The sequence below is a fragment of the Lynx canadensis genome, chromosome D4, assembly GCF_007474595.2.
Source record: "Lynx canadensis isolate LIC74 chromosome D4, mLynCan4.pri.v2, whole genome shotgun sequence".
NCBI lineage: Eukaryota > Metazoa > Chordata > Mammalia > Carnivora > Felidae > Lynx > Lynx canadensis.
Genome location: NC_044315.2, coordinates 93354708 through 93379037, shown reverse-complemented (window position 1 = coordinate 93379037; position 24330 = coordinate 93354708). Strand labels below are relative to the sequence as shown.

Below are 24330 nucleotides of genomic sequence, written 5' to 3'. Positions count from 1 at the left end.
TGCCTACTTATACTACGCCCACCCCTCAGGCGTGCCCATAAACAGCGCACCCACTGGATTTACCCAAACACCTTTTATTTACAGAAGTCAAAGTCTCACTGTGCAACAGTCCCTCACTTGGCCAAGTGCGGGTGCGACTGAGTAAGAGGGAGCACACCCCTCCAAGGGTAAACTGAGGCAGCCAGTCGGTGGCCTGGGCTTTCCTCAGCCACACCTGCTACATGGGGCGCTGCTGGCCAGTGGGGGAGCAACTTCCTGCCTGTGGGGCTCTGGGTCAGCCAGCCGGTCCCGGGTGAAACACTCAGACGCTCCTCGGAAGCCAGGTTCGTTCTGCGGATGACCGGACTCAGCACACCGCATGATTCTGCCCGTCTGTGCCAACAAGCCTGGGCCCGCCCCTCCCCCTTGGCTCGGCACGTGTCCCCCTCCCACCCTCGCCCCATGGAAAACAGGTGGCTTTTTCCTAATTCCAACTACTGCCAATCTGCCTCCCCTCCCACAACACGAGGCGGCAACCAGCCAGAAGCTTCCACGGCCTGGAATGAGTTCAAGCGGCCAGGAGGGGCAGAGCAGACCCAGAGCTGTGCTCCACAGAACCAGACGGGGACCCACGAGGAGCGAAAACACGATCCCGTTCCCGTGGACAACACACACCTCCCAGGACCCAGTTCGTGGGGAGGCGGAGGCGCAGAAGGGGGCCCCACGTGCAGGAGGTCCCAGGGTGGGGGGTGCTCCGCTCGGCCAGCCCCAGCCCCCCTAGCGGCCCGCCCGCCCCCAGGAGAGACGGGGTCCCGTGCTTGCAACAGCAGGGGAGCTCCTCCTGGCCGACCACGGCCCCACCGGGGGCCTTGCCCAGTCCCGAGCAGCCCCAGGTGAAGGCTCAGAGCCCAGCCGGAGTAGACACGGCGGGAAGGGGCAACTCCAGGGCCGGAGTCTCCGCGGCCTGGGCCGGGCTGGGCTTCCGGTGCTCCAGCTGCTCCAGCCGCTCACCGAGCTGAGAGTAAAGTTCCTTCACGGCCTCTCCGCTCTGCAGGGGGGAAAGTGCGTGGTTCGGGGCAGCCCCCCCCCCCCCCCCCCGGCCCGCCTGGGGGCAGGGTGGGCGGCACAGGCCCGGGAGGCAGGGCACCCACCTGGCCCGTGGGCTCCAGCGCCTTGCGCAGGGCGTCCAGCCTGGACGGGGCCACCCGGTGGTGCAGGTGGAGGAGGAGCCGCAGCACGTGGCGCTGCACGTTCTCCTTCCTGGAAGAGGCCACAGCAGCGGGCGGGTGGGCGGAGCCCAGAACCGACCCCCTCCCCCCCGCCCCCCGCCCGCCCGGAGGCCCGCAGGGTGCAGGCACCTGGGCGAGGCGGTGAGGAGGAAGCCATCGAAGAGGCTCCTGCAGAAGTCCTCCAGGGCAAACTCGTCGGCCAGCAGCGCCAAGTTCCCCATGAGCAGGTGCAGGAAGATGTCCCCAAACGCCAGGTCGCCAAAGGTCTCCACTGCAAACACAGGTGTCAGCCCCGCTCAGCCCGCCGCCCCGCCCCTGGATGGGCCAACGGGGAGGCCGCGGAGCAGCAGCGCCCCCTGAGGGCGGGGTGCCCGGTTTTCCTGCAGCCAGAACCGGGGCCCGCACCGCGAGGAGGCAGGGGCGGCCAGCCGCCCCCACGGAGGCAGAGAAGCAGGGCTCTGGGGGTGAGGGTCGGGGTGGGGAGGGCACGGGAGCCTGCTGCCCGTGGTTCTGCCCCATGGCCAAGGGACTTTGGACTAAGTGGACTCGAGAAGAGGGAGAAACTGAACAGACTGGAACTAGAAAAGAAACAGGAAAGGGCCACGGCACCGGCCCCCGAGTTCTACCAGACTGCGAGCTACGTGGTTCTAGAAGAAAGACAACAAAAGGAAAGGAAAGATTTTCATTTTTTGAAGCCACGGACTCCAAAAACTAATTTAATCAAAAAAAAATTAAAAAAAAAAAAAAAAAAAGCAACTAAAATAATCAGCAAAGGTAACTACCAACGTATCTCACTGATGACCAGAGACAGAGTGCACAGCAAACAAGGCCGACGACCCAGCTGGAGGGCAGCAGGTCACGGGGAGGGGGGGGGACACACATGGGGACACAAGTGCCACAGCAGCCACTAGAGAAGTGCTGACAGGGAGCTGTGACCATGGCACTATCTGAGCCCCAGGCGCCACTGAATGCCACGGGGAGGCCCGGGCACCATCAGACGCAGCCGGGCTGTGCCCCCACCACATGTGACCAGAGCCCCCGCTGACCTCACGTCCGGGGGCACTTTACAGGACACTCAGGCAAGGGCACGGTCGCCACCCCAGGGAACACTGCCAGCAAAGTCCCTAATGGGAAACAAATGCCCTGGTTCCAACCCTTCCCACAGAACCCTCCAGACAAGGAGAAACACGAAAGGCAGCAAGGGGACACGAGGGTGGAGGGGAGACGCTAGTTGGAGCCCTGACTTGAACTAACCACCCACATCAAATGTCACGTGACAACGAGAGATCCGTGGCCACCGTCGGGCCCTGGACCCAGATGTGACCACAGCACCATTCTTTTGTAGAGACACCTGTCAAGTCCTCCGTGGGTTTACGTCCAGACCATCATCCGGGGGACGAGCGGCGCACACGGACCCCCATGCAGCAGGTGAGAGGCACTGGGCTTCACCACGCTGTGCTCTTTGCTTGTAACGTCATCAAAAACCCCCACGATAAAAAGCTAAAAAATAAACAGAAAGGAATTTTTAAAACTGACATCTGATCTTACTAGCACCTGGTAATGACAGAAGAGGACAGCGTACCCATCCTGAGCACAAGGAAAGATCTGAGGCCCAGCGCCCCGGGCAGCAGCGCGTGGCTGGGAGACACCGACGCGGTGTCAGAGGCAGGGAGGGAGGAGCACTCCCTCACCGGATGCTTCCGACGCAGGCAGGACACCCCGCTCCTAGCTGACACCGTTAGGCGCGAGAAAGAAACAAAGGTACTGAAACGAACTGGAACGATGAGACAAACCCAAACGGCACCATTGGAAGTCTCCAGGCTCCAGCCCCTGTGGCCCTGTGACACGTCTACATGTGGACATGCTACCTCATGTGGAAAGAAGCCCTACGACAGGAGACGACACCGCATGACCCAGGTGGGCCCGACAGCATCACAGGGAGGCGGGAGGCAGGGGGCCAGACTCAGAGGGATGTGCGGGCGGGAGGAGCCGGAAGGTGAACCGCGAGACAAAGTCAGGAGCCAGGATGCAGGCGGCTCCTAGAAGCTGGAGGAGACCAGGAGACAGATTCTCCCCAGAGCCTCCGGAAGGAGCCAGCCTCGCCCACACCTTGCCTGTAGCCCCGGGACACTCGCTTCACCCTTCCGGCCTCCAGAGCGAGAAGAAAATAAGTTCGTGCTGTTCACGTACATGGAAACTAGATACGAAGTAAGATGCACAAATAGCTTCCTTCCTAAAGAAAACACGGGAAACGTAACACGGGCACCACCCTCAGACGCGTCAGTGACCCAGAAATGCACTTGGCCGGGAACGTGCAGGATCCTTATGAAGCAGCCTCAACACCCCAGACGTGAGCCGAGCCAGCAGAGGCCCCTGGGTCTGGGCAAGCATGGGAAGGCCAGGTGCTCCCCAACACCCTTCTCCTTGCCTCCACCTGCAGCTTACTCTTAGAGGGGTCCACTCGGGCCCCACCACGAAGCAACCGGCCCCCTGGCCCCACACGGCCCCACCGTCGGCGGTGAGCTCTCCCAATCGTCTGAGGCCTTGAGGGGCTCCACCTCCCTCGCCAGTTAGGAGCAAATCACGGTAGCTTTTCCCCCACAGCCAAAAAGATGCTTTCACACACGGTGACAATGGCGAAGGGTGTCCGTGAAACTACCAAGCTGAGCTGCCCCCACCCCTGCACCAAAACCACCTCCAGAAGACAAAGACGGAGAAGCGCGCCGAGCCAGCCCCTCAGAGCTGGGACAGGGCAGGAGCCCGGGGCCCGGCACGGGGCCTGCCCGCACTCACCCAGCCCCGGCAGCAGGCGCAGGAGCGCGTTCTTGTTCCTCTGCTTGGTGATGTGCAGCACGTAGTACAGCCCCACCTCGCAGGCCATGCGGTGCTCCTGCAGGAACCTGCGCCCGGCAAGGACAGGTCACCCCTGGGCGACGCCCTCCGCACGGCCGTGGGGAGCTGGGGGGCGGGGCGCGCGGCACGCCCTCCCGTGCCCGTGGGGCCCATACTTGGTGAAACTCTCCGGGAGCGTGTTCGGGTACGTAACCGGGGCCTTCTCCTCGGCCGGCAGCTTCTGGTCCACGTTGAAGGTATGGTCGTCGACCACGAAGGACATGAGCATGGGCAGGAACCTGGTGATGAGCTCCACCTCCTACGCCAGAGAAGACCCAGGAGCGGTCGGGCTCAGCCCCACCTTTGTCCTGCCGGACCCCGCCCCTCGCCCGCCTCCCTGCATCTGCCTTTTTCGACTTCAGCCCGAGGGCCTGTCCCTCCTTCCCACCTCCCGAGACCCCGCCCTGCTGAGCTCCACAGACCCTGCCCCACAGACCCTCTGGAGGAAGCGGTGGAAACCATCCCACCCCCGTCGCGTTACCATCTTGGGCTCCTTGAAGACCTGGCTGTCAATCATGTCCCATGCCCCCTGGCCCAGCGCCAGCAGCCTGAGCAGCAGCAGGAGATCGGGACTGTCCTGTGGGAAACGAAGGCCTCAGCACGTGCTCACCCAAGGCTCCCCTCCACTGAAATCGCTCGTCGCCTGGCAGGGTCCTTGGGCCGCGGCCAGACGCCTCGGCTTCCCCCGCAGCCCCCACGGCACCCACCGCCCATCGGGAGTGCTGTCATTCGGCCGGCACGGGCCTGGCCACACACCCACCCAGAAGGCAGCGTGCAGCCAGCCGCCGCGCTCACCCTAGGCAGGGTCTCCTGGCCGACCAGCTCCTGCAGGTGCCTGACGGTGCTCAGCGACAGGGTGTTGATGGCAAAGGGGTCACACAGGATCATGGACAGGTCCCTGTGAGGATGAGCACACTGCGTCAACGTGGCGCGGCCACGGGCGGGCTGCCCTGGCCGCTGTCCTGGGGGGAAGGCCCCTCCGCACAGAGCAAGCCCGCCCACCCGCCCGCCCTGTGCTTCTTCGGCACAAAAACTTGATGTTCGGAACTTATCCTTAACTTGCTCAAAATACTGAAGGGCTTTAAAAGTTTTTTAAAAAATTAAGGCCCCGTTTTGGTTCTGAGGACCTGCCCCTGATGCCGTAAGCTCACGAGGGCCCCACAGAGACGGTCACAGAGAGAAAGAGCTGCAAAAGAGAGCTCGACAGAGCCGGTCCCGCCAGCGCAGCGGCCCCGGGACGGCGCTGACCACCCACCCCGGTCGCAGTCAGGCCCCGGCTCACCGGAACTCTGATAGCCTCGGCCCCAGCAGCCAGGTCTCAGCCGTGTGCACGAGCGCCAAGGCAGCTCTAAACCACACTGGAAGCAACTGCAGACACGGCCTGCTCATCCGGACACCTGTGGACAGGACCCTGGGGGCTGGGGCACCGGCACAAGGCCGACCCTTACCCTAGGACTTGCTCCTGCCCCTTCTTCACGCCGTCAAGAAACCCCTGCAGCTCTCGGGCTCTCTTGCTGTCCACAAACCGCTCACGAATGCAGGCATCCAGGCACCAGGTGAACTGTGGGGAGGAAGCACAGCCGGGACAGGGTCAGAGACCGCGGCCTCCGGACGGCTCCCGTGGTCACCGCTCAGCTGCAGCCACCACCCCGAGCCTCACGTCGGCAACAGGACCCGCAGCCTCACGTGGTCCGGGCCCGGTACGGCGCAAGGCCTGAGGTCCCACATCCCCAGCAGGCCAGGTGGTGCTCGGAGCAGGCAGTATTTGTGCTCTGTTCTCAAGGGGGTCTCCCTGGCAGCCCCCACTGCGGGACCCTGATGCCGCACAGCCCCCCGGACCTAACGCTGTCTGGGGCTGCACACCATCCGTGCGGGAGACAACAGCGGCACGGAAAGCCCCATCCCTGGAGCACACAAGTGGCCCCTGAGGGCTCTGGAGCAGGGGAGGGACAGTGGCCCAGGAAAGACCAGAGAAGGCTACAGCGGGGAAATAAACAGCAGGCGAACACGGCAGACGCGGGGCCGGTGGCTCTGACTCAGGTGCCCCTAAGCCTGGGCGGCAGAGGGGGTGTGGGGGCTGGCACACAGCACGTGGCCGGGTGGGTGGGCGGCCAGAGCCCTGAAGGGGAGGAGCCGGAGGGAAGGGGAGGAGCCGGAGGGAAGGGGGCGGGGCGGGCGGGGGGGCGCCACCTTATGGCAGGGGTCCACGGAGCAGATGTCCCCGACGTCCAGCTCGTGCAGGGACATGAGCAGCTCGGCCCGCAGCGTGCAGTAGTGCACGTTCCGGGTCCGCAGGAAGAGGGTCCGCAGGAACTGCAGCACCATGTCGTACAGTTTCACGTTCTTCCCCACCATCTGCGTCAGCTTCTGCACCACCTGGGGGAGGAGACCCGCGCCTCGGGGTCACGACGGCCGCGGGGGCAGGACCGCCCCAGCCCGACTCTACTCCTTCCTGTGCGGGCGTACCCAGAGTCTCCTCTGTCACAAGACGCCAGCTCTGTGTCAGGTGGTGGCCACCCTGGATCCCACAGACCCTGAGAGCCCATCGGCCTAGGACCCCAGCCTCCAGGGCCGCCCATCAGCTGGCACGGGACACTGGGGCACCGCTGAGAGACGCTGGCCACTGTAGCCCCGCCAGGGCTGCCTTGCTCCCTGCGTCCTCCCATGTCGAGCACCTGTACCCCTCCCTCGGCAGGGACCACCCGCCTCTGCAGCCCGCACCCCGCGTGGAAGTCTCCAGCAGCCTCCACCAGCGGGAGGGAGCACGGCTCACCGCGCGACCGTGAGCAGGAGGCAGGCCTCTTGCTCTGATGGTGGGAAGCAGACAGGACGAGCTGGGGTAAGAGACGCCACAGCGCCCCAAAAGCCACCAGGCTGTACACAGTGCGTGCAGGGGGGAGCAGGGACAGAAGCAGTGAGCGCCCGCCAGGCAACCTCGAGGGCCCCCAGCAAGGCCTCTTCAGCAGGCCTCAGGGACCCTGACGCACAGAGCGGACCCGGAGCACAACCCACATCTCAGCACGCGGGCAGCTCCGGTGTGGACGAGGGCGGACACGTGCCTGCCCTGACCACAGCCCAGGCCCACCTCGCCGCGAACGGGAGGCAAGGCGCAGGCCGCTGGGCACGGAGCCGTGGCCCTAGTGGCCGACCCACACCCTGAGGACCGTGGGTGCCACACACACCTGCTACAACCCCCGCCCCCGCAGTGGTGAAGGCCGCACAGGTGGGAAGGACCCAGGCCGACAAGAGCAGGAAGAGACCACAGGCAGGAAGTATCACCACAACCACTGGCCGGATTTGGGGAGAAAGCGTTAGGTCAGATCCCACTTCAACCAAACACACAACCCCAGGCGAGAAAGCAAAGAACCAGCAAGACGCCCCCGCACCACTCGACCCGGGCCTGGTGGCCTCCGCCGTTAAGCCATCATGCTGGAGCACGTCAGGCAATTGCAGTGGCCCCCCAACTCACTGGGAAAAGCCAGAGTGTCCGTGGTGGCCTCCGGCCCTCCCGAGCTCACCGCCCCCCGCCGCACACACACTCACCTGCTTGCTCTCGGTTCCAGCCCCATCAGCCTTACCTTCCCACACAGCCAGCCTGCTCCCCTTCAGAGCCTGCGCTCACACCCCAGCCTGGCTCCTCCTCCTCACCCCCAGAACCCAAGCTGCCCGGCTCTGCCTTGCCTGGCTCTGGGACCTCATGCCTCGACCCTCCACTCCTCTGGGTGCCTGGCATGTGACATTTACTGTGGAGCCTCGGCTCCCTTACAAACTGCAAGTGCCCCCAGCAAACAGCCTGACCCCCAGAGTCGCCGAAGGGTGCAGGCACTTCTAGCAGGAAATCAGAACTCAAGAAACATTCGCTTGTCAGAGTGAGGAACGAATCCGACGTAGAAAGAAAAGACGGGCGCCTGGCTGGCTCAGGTGGAAGAGCACGGGACTCTTGATCTTAGAGTTGTGTGTTCGAGCCCCACATTAGGTGCAGGGATAACTGAAAAATAAAATCTTTAGGGGCGCCTGGGTGGCTCAGTCGGTTAAGTGTCCCACTTTGACTCCGGTCATCATCACACGGTTTGCGGGTTCGAGTGCCGTATCGGGCTCCATGCTGACAGCTCAGAGCCTGGAACCTGCTTCGGCTTCACATTCTGTGTCTCCCTCTCTCTCTGCCCCTCCCCCACTCGTGTTCTCTCTCCCTCTCAAAAAAACAAACCAAAACAAAAAAACAAATAAAAATTATTAAAAATAAAACCTTTTAAAAAAAAGAAAATTTAAAAAAAAATAAAAAAATAAAATAAAAAAATAAATAAAAATAAATAAATAAAATAAAAAAAAGAAAATTTCCCAGAGCCAAAGGACAACACGATGAACTTAACCAGAAAGGCCTGCCGACTCACAGAGCACCAAGGACATAAAACCAGAGAGGTCCACGTTCGGCACCACATCACAAAGACCCCCAACCACACGTACAAGCCCACCCCTCCCAGGGGCAGAACGACCGAAATGTGCACGGGGGTGGGAAAGAGGGTGGTCGGGGGCCCCGTGCCCCACCTCGCCCTGGCGCCTCGTCTTCGGGGAAGGGCTGAAGAAGTTGTGCAGGACGGAGAGCTCGGTGCTGAAAAGCGCACTCTCCTTCTCCAGGATGTACTGCTTCAGCAGCGGAGAAACTTCGTCGCCAAACAGCGCCTGGTTGTCCTGCCAGATCTGCCGCTTCACCTCCACGGCACAGGCCCGGTACAGCTCCTTGTCAGCCATCACCAGCTTCAGCTTCTTCTCCGGAACCTACAGGACCATATCGGCCACCTGTGAGCCGCACCTGTGCCCCAGGGACCTCCCTCAAGACGGGTCAGGAGGCCTCAGCTCCCCCAGCAGAAAGCACCTCAACCCAGACCCACCAACAGGGGTGCCTGTGACTGGACCCCAGGCCCCAGCAGATGTAAGCAGCCAAGCTGAACACAGACAGTTCTTGCCGAGTCGCCAAGGGTCCCACAGCCCAATTCCCACACCAGGCATCAGTCTCCGTGTGGCTTGTCAGAGAAAAGCCAGCACAGAGAACATGCCCCAGGGCTGCTCGGGGTTTGGGCAGGCAGCTCACGAGACCCCCCCAGAGCTAAGGTGCCAGCTTGACGAAGCACGTGCGTGATGTCCCCAAGTAAGGGCTCGTGCAGAGAGCGCCCTGAGCATGTGGGCCCACGGTTTTTACCTTGGGCAAATGTTTCATGACGCACATCACCACTGGCTGCAGGGACGGCATCTTCACCAGAGAAAAGCTCTTTTCTAGAAGATCTTCCAGTTTCTTGTACCTGGAAAGGCTCGTGTGACTAAAGGAGCAGCACAGGACCCAGTCTGAAGCAGCTGTCTGTCCCCAGACAGATGGCAGATAAGGGTATACGTTTCCACAGGCGAGGCACTCGAGTAAAGGCCCCCTTTGCGAGCGGGGGTGTGTCGCCAAGGGAACGCTAAGTGCTGCTGACTCCGTTCCAAGGCTGGGAAGGGGCCTGCACATGTCACCTGCCCACCTACCTTTCCTCAGCCTTCCCCTCTGAGGCAATGGCGGACACCCGCTCCAGCAGCTTGTCCCGAAGCTCATCAAACACCGACTGGTGGAACTCCAGCCGAGGTGTCCCATGCAGGTCCAAGAAAGGCAAGGCCGACTGCAGGGAGGGCAGCAGCACACCATTCTCTGTCTGAGGAAACAGAGGCCGGGGGGTGGGGGGGTCGATTTTACTTATTGGGGCTGGGCTCATGGGGAGGCGACAACAGAAACTTCGGGTCGCTGCTACACCCGGCCAGCACCCCAGATGCCCTGAGTACCTAAGAAGGCAAGGATGCCTCCCAGCAGCCCTGGTTGCAAACCAGGGTATATATATACACATAACGGCAAACCCCGGTACCCAACCAGATGTCCATCAGCGGGGAACCAGCTCAGGGCACCCGCTTCCTCCATCCGCGGAACGGACATCTGCCCACTTCCCCCGCGCCCCCCGCGCCTCCGGCAGGACTCACGCCCAGATCGCCGGCCTCCCCACCGGGGCCCACCTGGAACTGCTCGATGGCCTTGAGCGGCTCCGTGCAGTTGGTCAGCGTCTCCTTCAGGTCTTCGCCGTTGGCCACGCCCAGGTCCTGCAGCCCCGCGAACATGGCCGAGGCCCCGGCGCCCGCCCGGCTCGGCGCCCCATCCCCGCCGCGCTCCCCTGACGCCGGCGCGGTCGCCGCAGGTCCCCCCGAAGTCCGCTCGCTCGGGCCTCGGGGACCGCCCGAGCTCCGCTCCCCGGCGCCCTCCAGCTCGGCCAGGTCCCGCCCGCAGCGCGGCTCCGCGGGCACCGCAGCCGCCCACTTCCGCCCTGCGAGGCCGGGTCCGCCGACCGACCGGTCCCCGGGAAACACTGCGATCGCCACGCAGAGGTTCCTGGGAGCGGCGTCGCGCCCGGCTCCAAGCTCAGAGGACGTGAGCGGAAGCTGTGCTCGGGGGCGCGGCGCGGGCTGTCGACGGGAATCCCGCCCACCTGAGCCCCACCCCAACCCCGAGGCACCAGCCCGCCGCTCTTTTGCGGCCGGACCTGGTGGCGTGTGCTGCGTCTGACCTCATCCTCCTCTGGGGGCACAGCGGGGTGCTGCGGGGCACTTGAGGGTGGGGGAACCGGGGAAGGGGGCCGGACACCGGAGAAGGGGTGCTGCCGGCGGGGTTGGCCTGCTTTACGAATTTCAGCACTGACATTTTAACCAAGTATATTTTATGTTTATAACCATGAACAATCCTGCTGTTGACCTCACAGCAGCCTTTTGACTGTGAAAATAGTTTTGCTTCAAGGAAAGGAGCATTCGGCCCCGGGAGCTCCCTGCCCCTGGGCCTCACCAGGTGCTCGACCCTCTCTCTCCCTGGAACTTGGCTCCCTCCTTGTCAAACCGGGACAGGGATGAAGTTCACAGCACAGGGTTGTTGCAAATGCGACTAAAATCTAAGTGTGCCTCCAGAGGTGCCTAACAGAGACCTAGGAAGAGACCTGGGGGCAAAGTGGTGTCATGACCAAGGATGGCTATACTCATCACCATGAGCATCTAACCCCAAGTTCACCCAAGGTGGTGGGCCCTCAGGCTGAGGTGTCCATCCTGACTGCGAATTCAAGTTTCAGCTGTCATGGTGTCCCTTGTCCCTTGCAGCGCAAGAAGCTCACACGAAGTCAGTGGCCACTGCCTGGTCTGCACCCTCCCTCGGCTCCTCCTTGCTAAGTGTGCAAGCCCCTGGACCCAGCAGTCAGCCCTCTGCAGGCTCTCACCTCACCAGTTCACCTCCGTTCATCCGAACAGCCCTGTATCCTCCCAAGCTTGGCCACGCCAAACATCACACCCTCTCCCTTTTTGTGTGCGTTGGCTTCTGAGGTTTATCCTGCTAGAAATTCCCTCACATTGCCCAGCAAACTCTTGATTTTTCTTTCTAATGTTTATTTTTGAGACAGAGCGTGAGCCGGGTAGGGGCAGAGAGAGGGAGACACAGAATCTGAAACAGGCTCCAGGCTCTGAGTTGTCAGCACAGAGCCCGATGTGGGGCTCGAACCCATGAACCCGCAGGATCATGACCTGAGATGAAGTCGGACGCCCAACCGACTGAGCCACCCAGGCGCCCCTTGATCATCTTTAAAAGTCAATTCCTCTACTGCTTCCTCCAGGAAGCCCTCCCTCCTCAGCCCAGCTACAGGGGATTGCTCCATCCTTCCCGCTAGTCCCACTTCTGACTTTGAGCACTAGGGGTTGCCAGTGGTGCAGCAGCAAGCAGAGCCCCCTGAGCCAAGTTCCCAAGACCAGGGCGCTCACAGCTCTGTCTCTGTTGCCTGCTGCCTGAGCTGGTCAGCCCAGGGCCCTAGGACGGCCATCTGCAGTCCCACTGCTCCGATTCCCAGGGGTGCTGGCACTCAAGCCCTAGAAGAGGTCACAGGTGGGCCGCATTCAGACCCCCTGGGCCTTGGCCCCCCTGCAGAATGGGGCGATGTCCACACCACAGGAGCAGCTGTTGCAGTGCCTTTTTGAAGGGGTCAGGCTCTGGCCCAGGACTTGGGTGGCATAGGGGGGAATCCCTGGAGGAATTGGTGCAGTCACCACCAGCTGCAGTGAGGCCCTCGGAGGGAGGCACTCTTGGCGACAAGCCCTGGGTAGAGGGGCAGGTTGCTGCCGTGGGCAAGCATGGGGCCCCGACCAGTGAGGGCCCAGGAAGTCTGTTGGCTGTGGCGGGGCCTGCACAGCCCCAGGCAAGTTCATAGGGTCTTTGGTCAGGAGCTGAAGGATGTAGAGCCAGGCCCTGGCAAGCTGGTCCCCTGGGTCCTCTCTGGTGGCTGGGCAGGCTTTGGGTGGGCTGGCAGCTGCACCAGTCTGCCGGGTAGCACAGCTAGATGGGGGTGTTCTGTACCGCCCACAGGTCTCCCTCCCACCCCGTCCCCCGCCAGGAAGTCCCAGGCCGCCACCCCACCCACCCTAGAGAAGAGAGCACTGAAGGGGAAGCAAAAGGAGACCCCTGGCTGAGGAAAGCCAAACGTGGCAGGTCAGCAGCAGGCCACATCCGTGGGACAGCTCACGAAAGACACAACAGAGCTGGAAAGAACGACAGCATCTCTGTGTGGCAAGGGGGTGGGCAGGTGAGGGCTTCCGGCTGGGCCCTCCTTGCTGTCCGCAGCTCACAGAGGGATTGGCCGGCCAGGAGGGGGCATCAGAGGCGCCCAGAGAGTCAGAAGGCCAAGCTGGGGCCCCCCCGGGGAGACCAGGGTTCCGTGGATAACCGGCCGGCCGGCTGAGCCCAGCAGGGGCTACAGCGTGCAGAAGGGTCCTGTGTCATGGCGCTTGGGTCTTCGCACGCCCTGGATGACCACCCCAGGTGCTGAGGGGAAGCGCGAGTTATAGCAATCCTCCACATGGTAGGCAGCTGGGCCGGGAGTGTGGGCTGCAGAGAGAAGGCGGGAGCCCCACCCAAGCTGCGGCGCCAGCTCCCAGCTCCCCCACAGGCTGAGTCCCCCGTCCTGCTCCCAGGGCCTGGCCTCTGTCATCAGAAGCCTCCTTACAGGAGCTGACCCAGGAGGCGAACGCAGGTGAACGGCTCATGGAGAAGGCGGGCGGGCGGTGGCTCTGCAGCCGGCTCCCAGGAGAGATGTCGTAGGTGTTGGGGCCTGGGCGCTTCTCGCCCCCCGGGGCCTGAGGAGGGGCCTGGAGCCGGGGCTGGGCACGGTAACCCGCACCCCCGGCCCGCAGCAGCCCCGGCCGGGAGCGGGCCTCAACTGTCTTGGAGGCGGGGCGGCGGCCCCCAAAGCTGAAGGCCGGGCAGGCAGGCCGGCTGAGTGGTTGATAGTCCGCGGGCGATGGCCACTGAGGGGAAAGAGGCTGCTGCGGGCCCCTCCCGCCCTCCCACAGGTCCCCTATCCACGCCCCCTCAGGCTTCTCCCCCAACCCTCCCCCACAGGCCCCGCCCCCCGGGCCCCCTTCCCGCCCGCCCCACAAGCCCCGCCCCCAAGGACCCCTCCTCCAGCCCGCCCTCCACAGGCCTCGCCCCCACCAGCCCATTCCCGCCCCGCAGGCCCCTCCTCTAACCCGCCCCCACAGCCCCCACCCCATAGGCCCCGCCCCTCCCAGACGCCTTCCGCGCCCCCACAGGCCTCCCCTGCGGGCCCCGCCCCCGCAGGCCTCTCCTCCAACCCGCCTCCACAGGCCTCGCCCCCTCGGGCTCCCTTCCCGTCCGCCCCACAGGCCCTGCCCCCTCGGGCCCCCTTCCCGCCCGCCCTACAAGCCCCGCCCCCAAAGGCCCCTCCTCCAGCCCGCTCTCCACAGGCCTCGCCCCCACCAGCCAATCCCGCCCCACAGACCCCTCCTCCGGCCCGCGCCCCCAGCCCCCGCCCCAGAAGCCCCGCCCCTCGCGGACCCCCCTTCCGCGCCCCCACAGGCTCCTCCTCCGACACGCCCCCAGGCCGGCCTCCGCCCCTCTCAGGACCCCATCTTCCAGCCCGCCCCACAGGACCTGTCCTGCCTCCACCTTTTGCTCTCGGTTAAAGTCGGCTTTCTGTGTGAAGGGGCTTTCGCTCTGGAACCACGCTGTCTGCCACGCCCTGCGGCCACCGCCCTCTGCAGTAGCGGCAGCGTGGTTGGGGAGGGAAGGCTAGTAGCCGGAGCCCCACTCCCAGGGTAGGGGGCGAGCGGTGTGGAGGGGCGCAGGGAGGGGCCACGCACCGCGGGTGGAGTGCTTGCGGCCGATGCTGAAGTGGGGATGTGGGGAGCACTCGCGTATTGAAGCATCGGGCGCCTGGTACTTGGTGGGGCCGGGGATCTGCAGGTCGGTCACGATGGGTGGGCGCCGCTCCAGTACTGGCAGGAAGCAAGCTCTGGGCCTAGAGGCTCCGCAGGCACCTCCCCCCCACCCCCGCCCCCCCGCCCCCCGCCCGCCTCCCCAGACCAGACGGAGGTAGGCGGTAGCCAGGACCCTTACTCACACAGCTCCTTCAGGTTCTGGGTGCAGATCGGGGGACGCTCCTGGGGGGGACTCGTCTGCATCCCGAGGCCAGGTGGGAACTCCTGCCCTCCAGGGGTCCACATCTCCTCCCAGGCGGCCCCTGGCGGGGGGCCCAGCACCAAGACACAGGCCTTGGGCCTGTAAGGGAGACAGACAAGCACCGTCCAGCCAGTCCAACGGCCACTGCATTTGGGCCGCCCCCCCCCCCCACACACACACCCGAGCCCACCCACGGCTCCCTGGGAAGTTACTGGTATGGCACAAGTGTCTTCTGCCTCAGGGGGCCATGGGTCCAGTGTTTGCCTCCATTGATGTAAAAATTTGCCAGGAATTTCACAGCCTTCTGGTCAAAATTCATCCTCAAAGTGTCTTGCTCCCTTCCCCAGGGACACCTCAGAGCTCTGTGACCTCACTGGCCAGTCAATGGGCACCCCCCGCCTCCGTTGCCAGGGACTCCTTGGAGAAGGAACGCTGCCCAGCCCTGGAGGGACTGCCCCAGTGCGCCACTCTGAGGGGCCCCTCCCCTGGCCTGCCAGGTGGGTCACCCTGGTGTCAGCCTTGGCCGGGAGGACCCCTAGTCGGCCCCAGTGACTCCTGGCTTGGCCTCATTTCCTCTCTTCTCCCTTCTTATCCCAACCCTCTCCTCTCATAGAATGGGGGGTCCCCTGGAGAGCCCGGGTCCACTTTAGCAGGGCTTCTGGGAGGACCGAGGCCTCCGCACAGGGATGAGGAGAGGTGGGTGCTATGGGATGCCCAGCTGTGCGGTGCCATCCAGAATGAGGCAGTAGGGGGGTAGGGTGGAGGGATCCAGGGAAACTCCCTGGAGGAGGAGGGGCTCCTGCTGGAAACCCAGCCTCAAAAAAGAAAAGTAATGGCAGGTGGGCCTGGGTGAACCATGCTGACCGTAGAGGCCGTCTTGGGACTGGAGCTGCCTGGTGGCTACGCGGGTGCCAGGCAGTACGGAGATGTGGGGGCCCGTCTTCCGCTTAGGAGCACAGAGGCTGTCAGGTGTCGCAGATGAACGGGGCTGCTCAGGCTGAAATGCAAAGGAACAATAAGCCCAAATGAGTGCGAGCCTGCTTGGGCACCATGGCCCTTGCTGTGCCCTCTGCAACTGACCAGCTTGTCAGCCCCAGCCCTGTTCTTGACCTAATCGGTGCAGACAGGGCCCAGTCAGGAACATCTTATCCTCCAGGCCCACCCTACCTAGACCCAGTCTCTTTCTCTCCTGATCCCTCCCATCCAGCACTGACCCTGCCTGGCCTCCAGAGGTGCTCCAGATGGAGGGACAGACGGACAAATGGAGACTTGCTTGAGGAAACATGTGTTTCCCTAGGGTGAGGGGCTCACGACCTGTGCTCAGGGCCCTTCCCTTGTACAGTGTTCTCTGAGAGCATAATTGACAGTGGCTGTAGGGGGAGCTTTATTAACAAAGCACTGAACGTTTGGGTTCAGTGACTGCTCCCTGTAACACCTGTTACTGTGATGGGTGACACAGCACAGATGTCTTCAGCTCAATGTCAGTCATTCCTCGGAGTAGATAGATTCCTACGAGTGGAAGCGCCCCGTCAAAGATCGTAGTGTCTTGTATGGATGTGATATGTATTCCAGGTGCTGTCTGGACAGTGCCTGGGACCTTGCTGGCAATGAGCATCAAAGACTTCCAACATCAGACCTCAGCAGTGTTTATTTCAGGTTCAGTCTTCTGTGTATAGACTCTGGGGTCTTAAGATGTTCATTACATGGGCATTTTTCTATCATTGCACTAATTTTTCTTGTTTTTGTTTTATAAAGTTTCTATACTCGTACATGTCTGTCCACAACACTCGTTGCAATCTTTGTTCCCAATTCGTAGTCTGCCTTTGAGTATTTTTTTTTTCAACAGGTACTAGAATCTGTTAATTTCTTCTTTGGTTGGTACCTTCCTTTGTTTTTATAGTTGGAAAGTCATTCCTATACAACAAAATAAAATCAAATCAGGAATTGTTTAAAATGGAAGACAGTGCCCAGTTCCAGGGGAAAGGCGCTCCAGGACAGAGTCGCAACAGCTCTGAAGCTCAGAAACCCCCGGACGAGGCTTCCCACGATGCCTGTGAAGCTTCCAGAGCCTCTGGTCTCAGGAGTGGGCTTGGGTGGGGAAGCTACTTTTCAGCTGGCTGCTGGCCTCCTGGGGGCAGCAAGAGTCCAGGCCTCATTCCGCCCCACACTTCCTGACAGGCCCAAGACAGCTGTCCCAATTCTGTGAGCTCAGGGAACCTCAGTGTGACACCTCCTTAGCCTGTTGCTTGTCTGGGCCTAGGCGTCCCACCTGTAAAATGGGAGCATTCACAGGGTTAAGGAAGGGCCCAGCCCAGGTAGGGCCCAACAATGGCAGGCCTCTTCACAATGGTTTCCAGGCAACAGGGACTCCTCTCAGGGAAGGGAGTCAGACACTGAAAGGGGCTGGAGCCATCAAAGGCGCTATTGAGGCAAGATGACAGCTACTCAGAAACACAACCTCTTCACGCCAGAACCTCACTATATCCCTGGGTAAGTGCTGAAGCCCCGGGGGAGTCTAGGGTCTGCAGAGGATGGGGGAGGGCAGCAGGGGAGGGCTCAAGGCCACCTGTGAAGACGGCACAGAAGCTGGTCTCCAGGGAGTGGGGACGAGGCTGGAGGGCCCGGAGAGGCCTGGGGCAGGAGTGGTAGGGCGGGGCTGCCAGGGGCGAAAACCTCTCCTCCCCTCTAGCACTGTGCTGAGAGCCCTACCAGATGGCCAACAGGTCTGTTAAGAGCAGAAAACTGGGCCCGGCCCGGCAGCTGGCAGAAGCTGGCCAAATAAACTCCGGACGCTCACTCCATAGAATGCTGCATGTTAGAAAGACATAAGCATCCAGAGTAAACTGACCGGCCAGGCTGCCAGGCTGCCTTACTCGGTACCCCCAAGGTAAAAACTAAAGTAAAAGTAAGCCCTCTCTGGAATGTATGTGCACACCTACACACACACACACACACACACACACACACACACCACACACATCCACAGGAAAGAAAAAAGTCTGGGACACCTGGGTGGCTCAATCAGTTGAGTGAGTTCAAGCCCCACATTGGGCTCTCTGCTGTCAGCAAAGAGCCCACTTCAGATCCTCTGTCCCCCTCTCTCTGCCCCTCCCCTGCTTGTGCTGTCTCAAAAATAAACAAACATTAAAAAGAAGAAGAAAAAGAAAAGAAAAGAAAAGAAAAGAAAAGAAAAGAAAAGAAAAGAAAAGAATCCAGAAAGGAGTCAGACCCGACTTTCCACAATGGTTCTGGGCAAACATCAGGCCAGCTGATACAGAAGAGGGCTCTTACCCTTCTTGCCTCAGTCCTGCTTATCTCTCAAACTAGCAATTCTGCATTCACTCTGACAGTTTTTAAAAACGCTTTTTAAATATTTATTTATTTTTGAGAGACAGAGCATGAGCGGGGGAGGGGTAGAGAGTGAGGGAGATACAAAATTGGAAGCAGGCTCCAGGCGCCGAGCAGTCAGCACAGAGCCCGGTGTGGGGCTCGAACCCACAAACCGTGAGATCATGACCCGAGCTGAAGTCGGACGCTCAACCGACTGAGCCACCCAGGCACCCCCACACCTTTGACAATTTTTTGAAAGAAAACAATTTGCGTTCCTTGGGTGATCATACAGGCCCCACCGCTACCCCCATTTGGGGCCTGCACTGCGGTGCCTACGCTACTCCTATCTCTCAAGGACACTCAGCCCGGCCGTTGCCTCCTACCAGCAGCCCTCCCACCTGCTTTTCAAATCCTGGCTCCATACAGTTGGCTACTGGCCTCCCGGGGGGCCAAAGTCAGTGATGCCTTCCCGGGATACCACATTGTGTAGACTGGGCTGTGCCTCAGTCCGGTTCTGGGACCTGTCACCATCCCTGTAAATGCTTCAAAGGGGCAGAATCCCCCGTTCCCTCATCTTTTTTTTTTTTTTTTAATGTTTATTTATTTTTGAGAGAGAGAGAGAGAGAGAGAGAGAGAGAGTGAGTGTGTGAGTGTGGGAAGGGCAGAGATAGAGGGAGACACAGAATCCGAAGCAGGCTCCAGACTCCGAGCTGTCAGCACAGAGCCCGATGCGAAACTCGAACTCACAAACCGTGAGATCATGACCCGAACCGAAGTCAGACGCTTAACCAAATGAGCCACCCAGGCGCCCCCCCCCACCCCTTCCCGTTCCCTCATCTTTAAGCTCCTTGTTCGTGGGTGGCTGGGTAGAGAGTGGACGGCAGTCTGGTGGTGACAGGACTGCGTCTCACCGGTGGGGCAGGCCTATTGTCAGTGCTTGGCCTGTGCCGCCCATCCAAGCCTCAAGAGCCTCTGAAAGCAGCTGCTACTGAGATTCCCATTCTGTGAGGTCAGGTACCTTTGCCTGTGGCCGGCAGGCTGGATCCACACCCTGTCACAAGGGCCCTGCCCTTGCCCACTGGCCCTCCCCCTCCTCCCTCCGCAGCTATGCCGGCTTCTATCCGCAACTGCGCTACCAGGTGGGGAACACCTATGGGCGCACCACAGCGCAGCTGCTCACAGACCCCGGCGTGAGGAAGAGCCCCTGCTCGGTGTTGTCCCCCATATCCAAGCCCAGGTTCATCGAGGACTTCAGCAAGTCCAAGCCACCTTTGATCCCCTGCCGCGACCTGACTGAGCCCTACATCCCCCACTACACCGGTGAGCCCTCCGCCACCAGTCTTGCCTGTCCCGGGCCCACCCTCCTGGGTGCCGTCACTCACGCTCACCCTATCCATACAGGTCTGAAGCCCTACGAGAACTTTGAGATCCTGGGCCGGTTCCCACCCCAGGAGGTGAATGCCCAGGAGGGGCCATCGGGGGCAGAGAACGCATCCAGGCAGGTCCTGCGGCCTGCAGGCTTCATGCCCTACCCCCCTTACCCTCCGTGCCCACCAGGCAGGAAGGGGGACTCCAGAGACTTTGGACACCCAGGCCTGCGGCTGGCATACGGTGAGGAAGGCTGGAAGAGCACCACCCCTGTCCACGAGGCCCCTGCGCAGGCCCAGGTAACTGGGAGATGTGCTGGGATCAAGCCTCACCCCTGCCAGACCCAGACCCAGGTGGGGCTGAGGCAGTGACTTGCCCCCCTCCCATCCCAGCTATACCACTGCAGGAGGGATGAACACCCACCCCCAGCCCACCAGCAGGAGACATCAGATGTGGGCAGGTTTCACAGGCTGCCCCAGCTGGACCACCCCAACCTGACCCAACGCAAAGCCATCTCAGGTGGGTGCCCAGGGCCTGGGCGCGAGCACACTCCCGCCCCGCCCCACCCCCCAACAAGGCTCTAAGGAGCCCAGGCAGGGTGAGGGGGAGCAAGTGAGGAGGGCTGCCGGTGGGTCCGCCCCCACCCATGCTCCTGCCCTGACAGCGGTTTCCCAGAGCCCAGCCTCTCCCAAGGTGGGATACTCCAGCCCACCCACTGCCCCAACGGGAAACTCACGTTTAGGGAAGGAGCCCCAACAGACTTCCCTGACCTACCTGGGGACAGGTGGGTATGCCCAGAGAAAGGTGGAGGGGACCTGGGGCAGGACCCTGACGACTCCATCCCCTAGGCTATGCTGGCTTTGTCCCTCGCTTTGCCTGGGTGATGGGGGTGAATTACTGCGATGGTGTCACACAGGCTATGGACGAGTTTGACAAGAATCAGGTACGAGGACGTCATCTCTGGGCCTGCTCCCAAATGCCCATCATGGCCCGCAAGGCGGTGTCCACACCTCCCGGGAGGCAGGAGCATGGCCAAGGCTCAGCCGGCTTTCCCGGAGAGGGCTGTGGAGGGCAGGCTTCCTTAGAGGCCTAGGGAGGGGGGACTGCCTGGCCCAAAGAGGCTGCTCCCCCTCATGCTTCTGACCAGACCTAGGCTCACTACTCCCCAGCATTGTGGGGAGAAGGTAGGGCAGAAGAGACCTTGGGAGCAGTAGCCACCTCTCAGATCACCAGCCCAGCCTCCACCATTACCTGTCGCACTTACTGGTTGGCGAGGGCAGCACGTCAGCACCTGCCTGTTTCCACAGTTCCTGATCAAAAATCCCATCTGTGCCCTGGGTGAAAGGCTGCCCAGAACACACTGGCCCAGCAACACCATCTATAACAGCAAGGGCCTGATACCTTTCTACATGGGGTTTATACCATGTGAGTACACAACAGACACCCCCCCCCCCCGCCCACCTGCTCAACAAGGGCAGAGTGACCAGGCTGCTCCAGGAAGGAGTTGGGGGACTGGGGTCCCCTACCCACGCTGTACCACTGGCACAGAGCCAGCTGTACGATCCCAGGGTTCGTATCCCCCCCTGGTGTGGAAGGGGCTCAGCCCCTTACTCAAAGCCAGAGGCTGGCTGCTTCTAGACCGTGCTGGTCCTCCACAGGTTCAGTGTGGACAGGCGAAGCCCATCTTCAGGAGGCAGGTGCCCGGGTAGCCCTCTGAATGCCCTTCCTGGGTGTGGGCAAGGCTGGGGCTCAGCTGCAGCGTTCCCCCTTGCAGCCATGCAAGACAACTACGCGATGACGTTTGGCAACAGCACCCGCAGAGCCTATCAGAAGGAACTGGAGAGGCGAGACCAGACACTATGAAAATGCTTTAATGGTGGCGTCTGTACAGCATGTGACGTCAAGACAAGGAAAAGAGCAAGTGCACACAGAGACATGGCTATCAGAGAACAGACCGTGAGCGAATAAAGAGTTCACACAGCTTCCGCGTGCTTTACCGGGTGTCAGCTCTAGGCCACCTCTTCCTCTGCCTCCTCCTCAAACTCGCCCTCCTCCTCGGCCGTGGCGTCCTGGTACTGCTGGTACTCGGACACCAGGTCGTTCATGTTGCTCTCGGCCTCGGTGAACTCCATCTCGTCCATGCCCTCGCCCGTGTACCAGTGCAGGAAGGCCTTGCGCCGGAACATGGCCGTGAACTGCTCCGAGATGCGCTTGAACAGCTCCTGGATGGCCGTGCTGTTGCCGATGAAGGTGGCGGACATTTTCAGCCCCCGGGGCGGGATGTCACAGACGGCGGTCTTCACGTTGTTGGGGATCCACTCGACGAAGTAGCTGCTGTTCTTGTTTTGGACGTTCAGCATCTGCTCGTCCACCTCCTTCATGGACATGCGACCCCTGAACACTGCGGCCACGGTCAGGTAGCGGCCGTGGCGGGGGTCACAGGCAGCCATCATGTTCTTCGCATCGAACATCTGCTGGGTGAGCTCGGGCACCGTCAGGGCCCGGTACTGTTGGCTGCCTCGGCTGGTCAGTGGGGCGAAGCCGGGCATGAAGAAATGCAGGCGGGGGAAGGGGACCATGTTGACAGCCAGCTTGCGCAGGTCAGCATTGAGCTGGCCGGGAAAGCGCAGGCAGGTGGTGACCCCGCTCATGGTGGCTGACACCAGGTGGTTGAGGTCCCCATAGGTAGGAGTGGTCAGTTTTAGGGTTCTGAAGCAGATGTCATAGAGGGCCTCGTTATCAATGCAATAGGTTTCGTCTGTGTTCTCTACGAGCTGATGGACCGAGAGGGTGGCGTTATAAGGCTCCACCACCGTGTCCGACACCTTGGGCGAGGGCACCACACTGAACGTGTTCATGATCCTGTCGGGGTACTCCTCCCGGATCTTGCTGATGAGGAGGGTACCCATCCCAGACCCGGTGCCCCCGCCCAGGGAGTGGGTCAGCTGGAAGCCCTGCAGGCAGTCACAGCTCTCGGCCTCCTTCCTCACGACATCCAAGACCGAGTCGACCAGCTCTGCACCTTCCGTGTAGTGCCCCTTGGCCCAGTTATTCCCGGCACCACTCTGACCTGTAAGAAGGCAGCCAGTCACTCTTTGCCGGGCACGTGGTCCCCACTGGTCACCCGTGCCAAAAAACCCCAAGTAACATGGTGTGAACTCAACCTGCAGGTAGAGCAAATGGACCCCCAAGCCAGAAGGTTAAGAGCCTGCCCGATTAAAAATTAAGTTAGGAATCAAGCCAAAATGGCTTAACAATAAGCCATCCCCTCCCACAGGCGGCCCCGGCCAATTCTCAAGGACAGATGAGCTGCAAACACAGCTTCCACTGCCTGCAATTCAACGTTTGTAGCAGAAAGATTACATCTGCTGACTCCTTCCCTGCGGGTGGACAGCTGGGCCTCCCTCCCAAAGCCGCTTTACAGGAGATTGACTCCAGGGAGAGGAGGAAGGTGTCCACGGGCGCTAGCGTCTGCTCAGGGGGCAGAGTGGATCAGGATCTCAGCTCTGCGGTACCACGGCGGTGACCTTGGGCACCCCTTGACCTTTGAGCCGTCCTGGCTATCAAGCCGCCGCCCAGCCCCTACCGCGGCTCACCGAAAACGAAGTTGTCTGGCCTGAAGATTTGACCGAAGGGTCCCGAGCGCACGGAATCCATGGTGCCCGGTTCCAGGTCCACGAGCACAGCTCGGGGCACATACTTGCCACCTGGGACGGGGGGAGCGGGGGGGGGAAGGGTAAGAGAACGTCAGCGAGAGAAGAGCCGCGGGGGAGGCAGGAAGGAGTTAGGAAAGGGGCGTGGTGTCTCACCGGTGGCCTCGTTGTAGTACACGTTGATCCGCTCCAACTGCAGGTCGCTATCGCCGTGGTAAGTGCCGGTAGGATCGATGCCATGCTCGTCACTGATCACCTCCCAGAACTGCGAGAGACGCCGGCGGGCCGGGCCGAGGCTGAGTCACGCCGGCAGGGCCCGGAGTCGGCCCCGCCCCGGATGGGCGCGGCCCTCCCCTCCCCCGCCACCCCGCGGCCGCCTCCAGATCCGTCCCCGGGGGCCAGCGCCGCCGCCCCGGCCCCGACCCTGTGCCGGGCCGCAATGCGGGTCGCCGTCCGCCCACCGGCCCGCTGCCGCCATCTTTTCCGCCGCCCGCCCACCCGCCCGGGAGACCCGTGCCGGGGCCCGTGCGCCCCACTACCCACCTTAGCGCCGATCTGGTTGCCGCACTGGCCGGCCTGCAGGTGCACGATCTCCCTCATGGCGGCGGCGGCGGCGGCGGCGCGGGCGGAAGGACGGACGCAAGAGCCGAAGAACGGGCGCGCAGAGTGCTACAACCGACGCTCCGCCAACGCTTATATATCCGTCGCACCCGCCTCCGCCAGCCTCGTATTGGGCCGCGAGAACGAGGCTGGCAAACATCCTGGTTTGACTGGCTGTGTTTCCCGTCAATCCAACCGCCTAACGCCCACCTTCCCACCGCCGTTCGCTCTTCATTGGTCAGCCTCGGTCTCTGCTCTCCCTATCAAAAACCCCTCCCTCGCGCTGCAGTACTCTGGCCATTGGGTGTTTCAAATGATTGATTTGTCCTCTCATTGGCTGGCTCCGGAGAGCACGCCGACCTAGGGCCAGCGTCCTGGTAACCGCCGCAGTGCCGCGGGGACGCGCGCGGGCGGGGCGGGGCGGGGCGGGCTCCGGGGGCGGGCTGCGGGCGCGGGCTGGGACTTATCGCCCCGGGGAGGGCCAGCCGGACGGGCCGCGGGGTGGGCGCAGTCCGCGGTCCGCGCCCGGGGAAACGCAGGTGGGGCGGCGGCGTAGGGCTGTGCCCTTGCGGGCCGCGCGCGCACACGTGCAGGAGACTGCAGCCCCGGGGGGCGAGCGCGCGGGCCGGGCCGGCCGAGCGCCTTCTCCGGCACGGCTGCCTAGGACCCCGGGGAACGAAACGAGGGGGCGGGAGCGGGGGCGGCGCCGGGACGAGCGTGTGGGCGAGGCCTGGCGGTCCCGGGCTGCCCTCCTCGGTCCCAA

The 24330-nt window shown here is 62.1% G+C and overlaps 4 protein-coding genes across 4 annotated transcripts; 1 reads left to right on the top strand and 3 right to left on the bottom strand.

Annotated features, from left to right (window-relative positions):
• Nucleotides 1–58: 58 nt before the first annotated feature.
• NELFB (negative elongation factor complex member B) lies at nt 59–10435 on the bottom strand. Its single transcript, XM_030293144.1, has 13 exons — nt 10134–10435; nt 9618–9781; nt 9298–9397; nt 8646–8876; nt 6291–6476; nt 5549–5661; nt 4896–4998; nt 4582–4677; nt 4217–4359; nt 4002–4108; nt 1338–1479; nt 1131–1239; nt 59–1027 (listed from the first exon to the last, which is right to left on the bottom strand). Exons 1-13 carry the CDS (start codon nt 10233–10235, stop codon nt 881–883), a joined length of 1743 nt encoding a protein of 580 aa, XP_030149004.1. The 5' UTR covers nt 10236–10435; the 3' UTR covers nt 59–880.
• A 1241-nt stretch (nt 10436–11676) lies between these two features.
• On the bottom strand, nt 11677–15010 carry STPG3 (sperm-tail PG-rich repeat containing 3). The gene is made up of 6 exons (XM_032595548.1): nt 14829–15010; nt 14558–14715; nt 14298–14432; nt 14104–14192; nt 13142–13442; nt 11677–13023 (listed from the first exon to the last, which is right to left on the bottom strand). Exons 1-6 carry the CDS (start codon nt 14933–14935, stop codon nt 12890–12892), a joined length of 924 nt encoding a protein of 307 aa, XP_032451439.1. The 5' UTR covers nt 14936–15010; the 3' UTR covers nt 11677–12889.
• Nucleotides 15011–15482: 472 nt separating this feature from the next.
• On the top strand, nt 15483–21290 carry FAM166A (family with sequence similarity 166 member A). Its single transcript, XM_030293302.2, has 7 exons — nt 15483–17106; nt 19052–19266; nt 19348–19613; nt 19707–19833; nt 20163–20257; nt 20622–20739; nt 21089–21290. The coding sequence occupies exons 1-7, from the start codon at nt 17051–17053 to the stop codon at nt 21175–21177; spliced, it is 966 nt and encodes a 321-aa protein (XP_030149162.1). The 5' UTR covers nt 15483–17050; the 3' UTR covers nt 21178–21290.
• TUBB4B (tubulin beta 4B class IVb) lies at nt 21170–23638 on the bottom strand. Its single transcript, XM_030293301.1, has 4 exons — nt 23511–23638; nt 23124–23232; nt 22911–23021; nt 21170–22384 (listed from the first exon to the last, which is right to left on the bottom strand). Exons 1-4 carry the CDS (start codon nt 23565–23567, stop codon nt 21324–21326), a joined length of 1338 nt encoding a protein of 445 aa, XP_030149161.1. The 5' UTR covers nt 23568–23638; the 3' UTR covers nt 21170–21323.
• Nucleotides 23639–24330: the final 692 nt, after the last annotated feature.

What these genes read in the sequence shown, in the direction of transcription:
- NELFB (XM_030293144.1), bottom strand. Translation starts at nt 10,235, where the DNA reads ATGTTCGCGGGGCTGCAGGACCTGGGCGTGGCCAACGGCGAAGACCTG. An exon ending in AGACGAGGCGCCAGGGCGAG is followed by an intron (nt 6,477 to 8,645) that starts GTGGGGCACGGG and finishes CTCCTCCCCCAG; the next exon opens with GTGGTGCAGAAGCTGACGCA. An exon ending in GCCAGGAGACCCTGCCTAGG is followed by an intron (nt 4,678 to 4,895) that starts GTGAGCGCGGCG and finishes CGTTTCCCACAG; the next exon opens with GACAGTCCCGATCTCCTGCT.
- TUBB4B (XM_030293301.1), bottom strand. Translation starts at nt 23,567, where the DNA reads ATGAGGGAGATCGTGCACCTGCAGGCCGGCCAGTGCGGCAACCAGATC. An exon ending in GCAACCAGATCGGCGCTAAG is followed by an intron (nt 23,233 to 23,510) that starts GTGGGTAGTGGG and finishes CGTCTCTCGCAG; the next exon opens with TTCTGGGAGGTGATCAGTGA. An exon ending in GCCAGACAACTTCGTTTTCG is followed by an intron (nt 22,385 to 22,910) that starts GTGAGCCGCGGT and finishes GCCTTCTTACAG; the next exon opens with GTCAGAGTGGTGCCGGGAAT.
- FAM166A (XM_030293302.2), top strand. Translation starts at nt 17,051, where the DNA reads ATGACAGCTACTCAGAAACACAACCTCTTCACGCCAGAACCTCACTAT. An exon ending in CTACATCCCCCACTACACCG is followed by an intron (nt 19,267 to 19,347) that starts GTGAGCCCTCCG and finishes CTATCCATACAG; the next exon opens with GTCTGAAGCCCTACGAGAAC. An exon ending in ACGAGTTTGACAAGAATCAG is followed by an intron (nt 20,258 to 20,621) that starts GTACGAGGACGT and finishes CTGTTTCCACAG; the next exon opens with TTCCTGATCAAAAATCCCAT.
- STPG3 (XM_032595548.1), bottom strand. Translation starts at nt 14,935, where the DNA reads ATGAATTTTGACCAGAAGGCTGTGAAATTCCTGGCAAATTTTTACATC. An exon ending in AAGACACTTGTGCCATACCA is followed by an intron (nt 14,716 to 14,828) that starts GTAACTTCCCAG and finishes TCTCCCTTACAG; the next exon opens with GCCCAAGGCCTGTGTCTTGG. An exon ending in CGCCTCCTGGGTCAGCTCCT is followed by an intron (nt 13,024 to 13,141) that starts GTAAGGAGGCTT and finishes TTCTCTCTGCAG; the next exon opens with CCCACACTCCCGGCCCAGCT.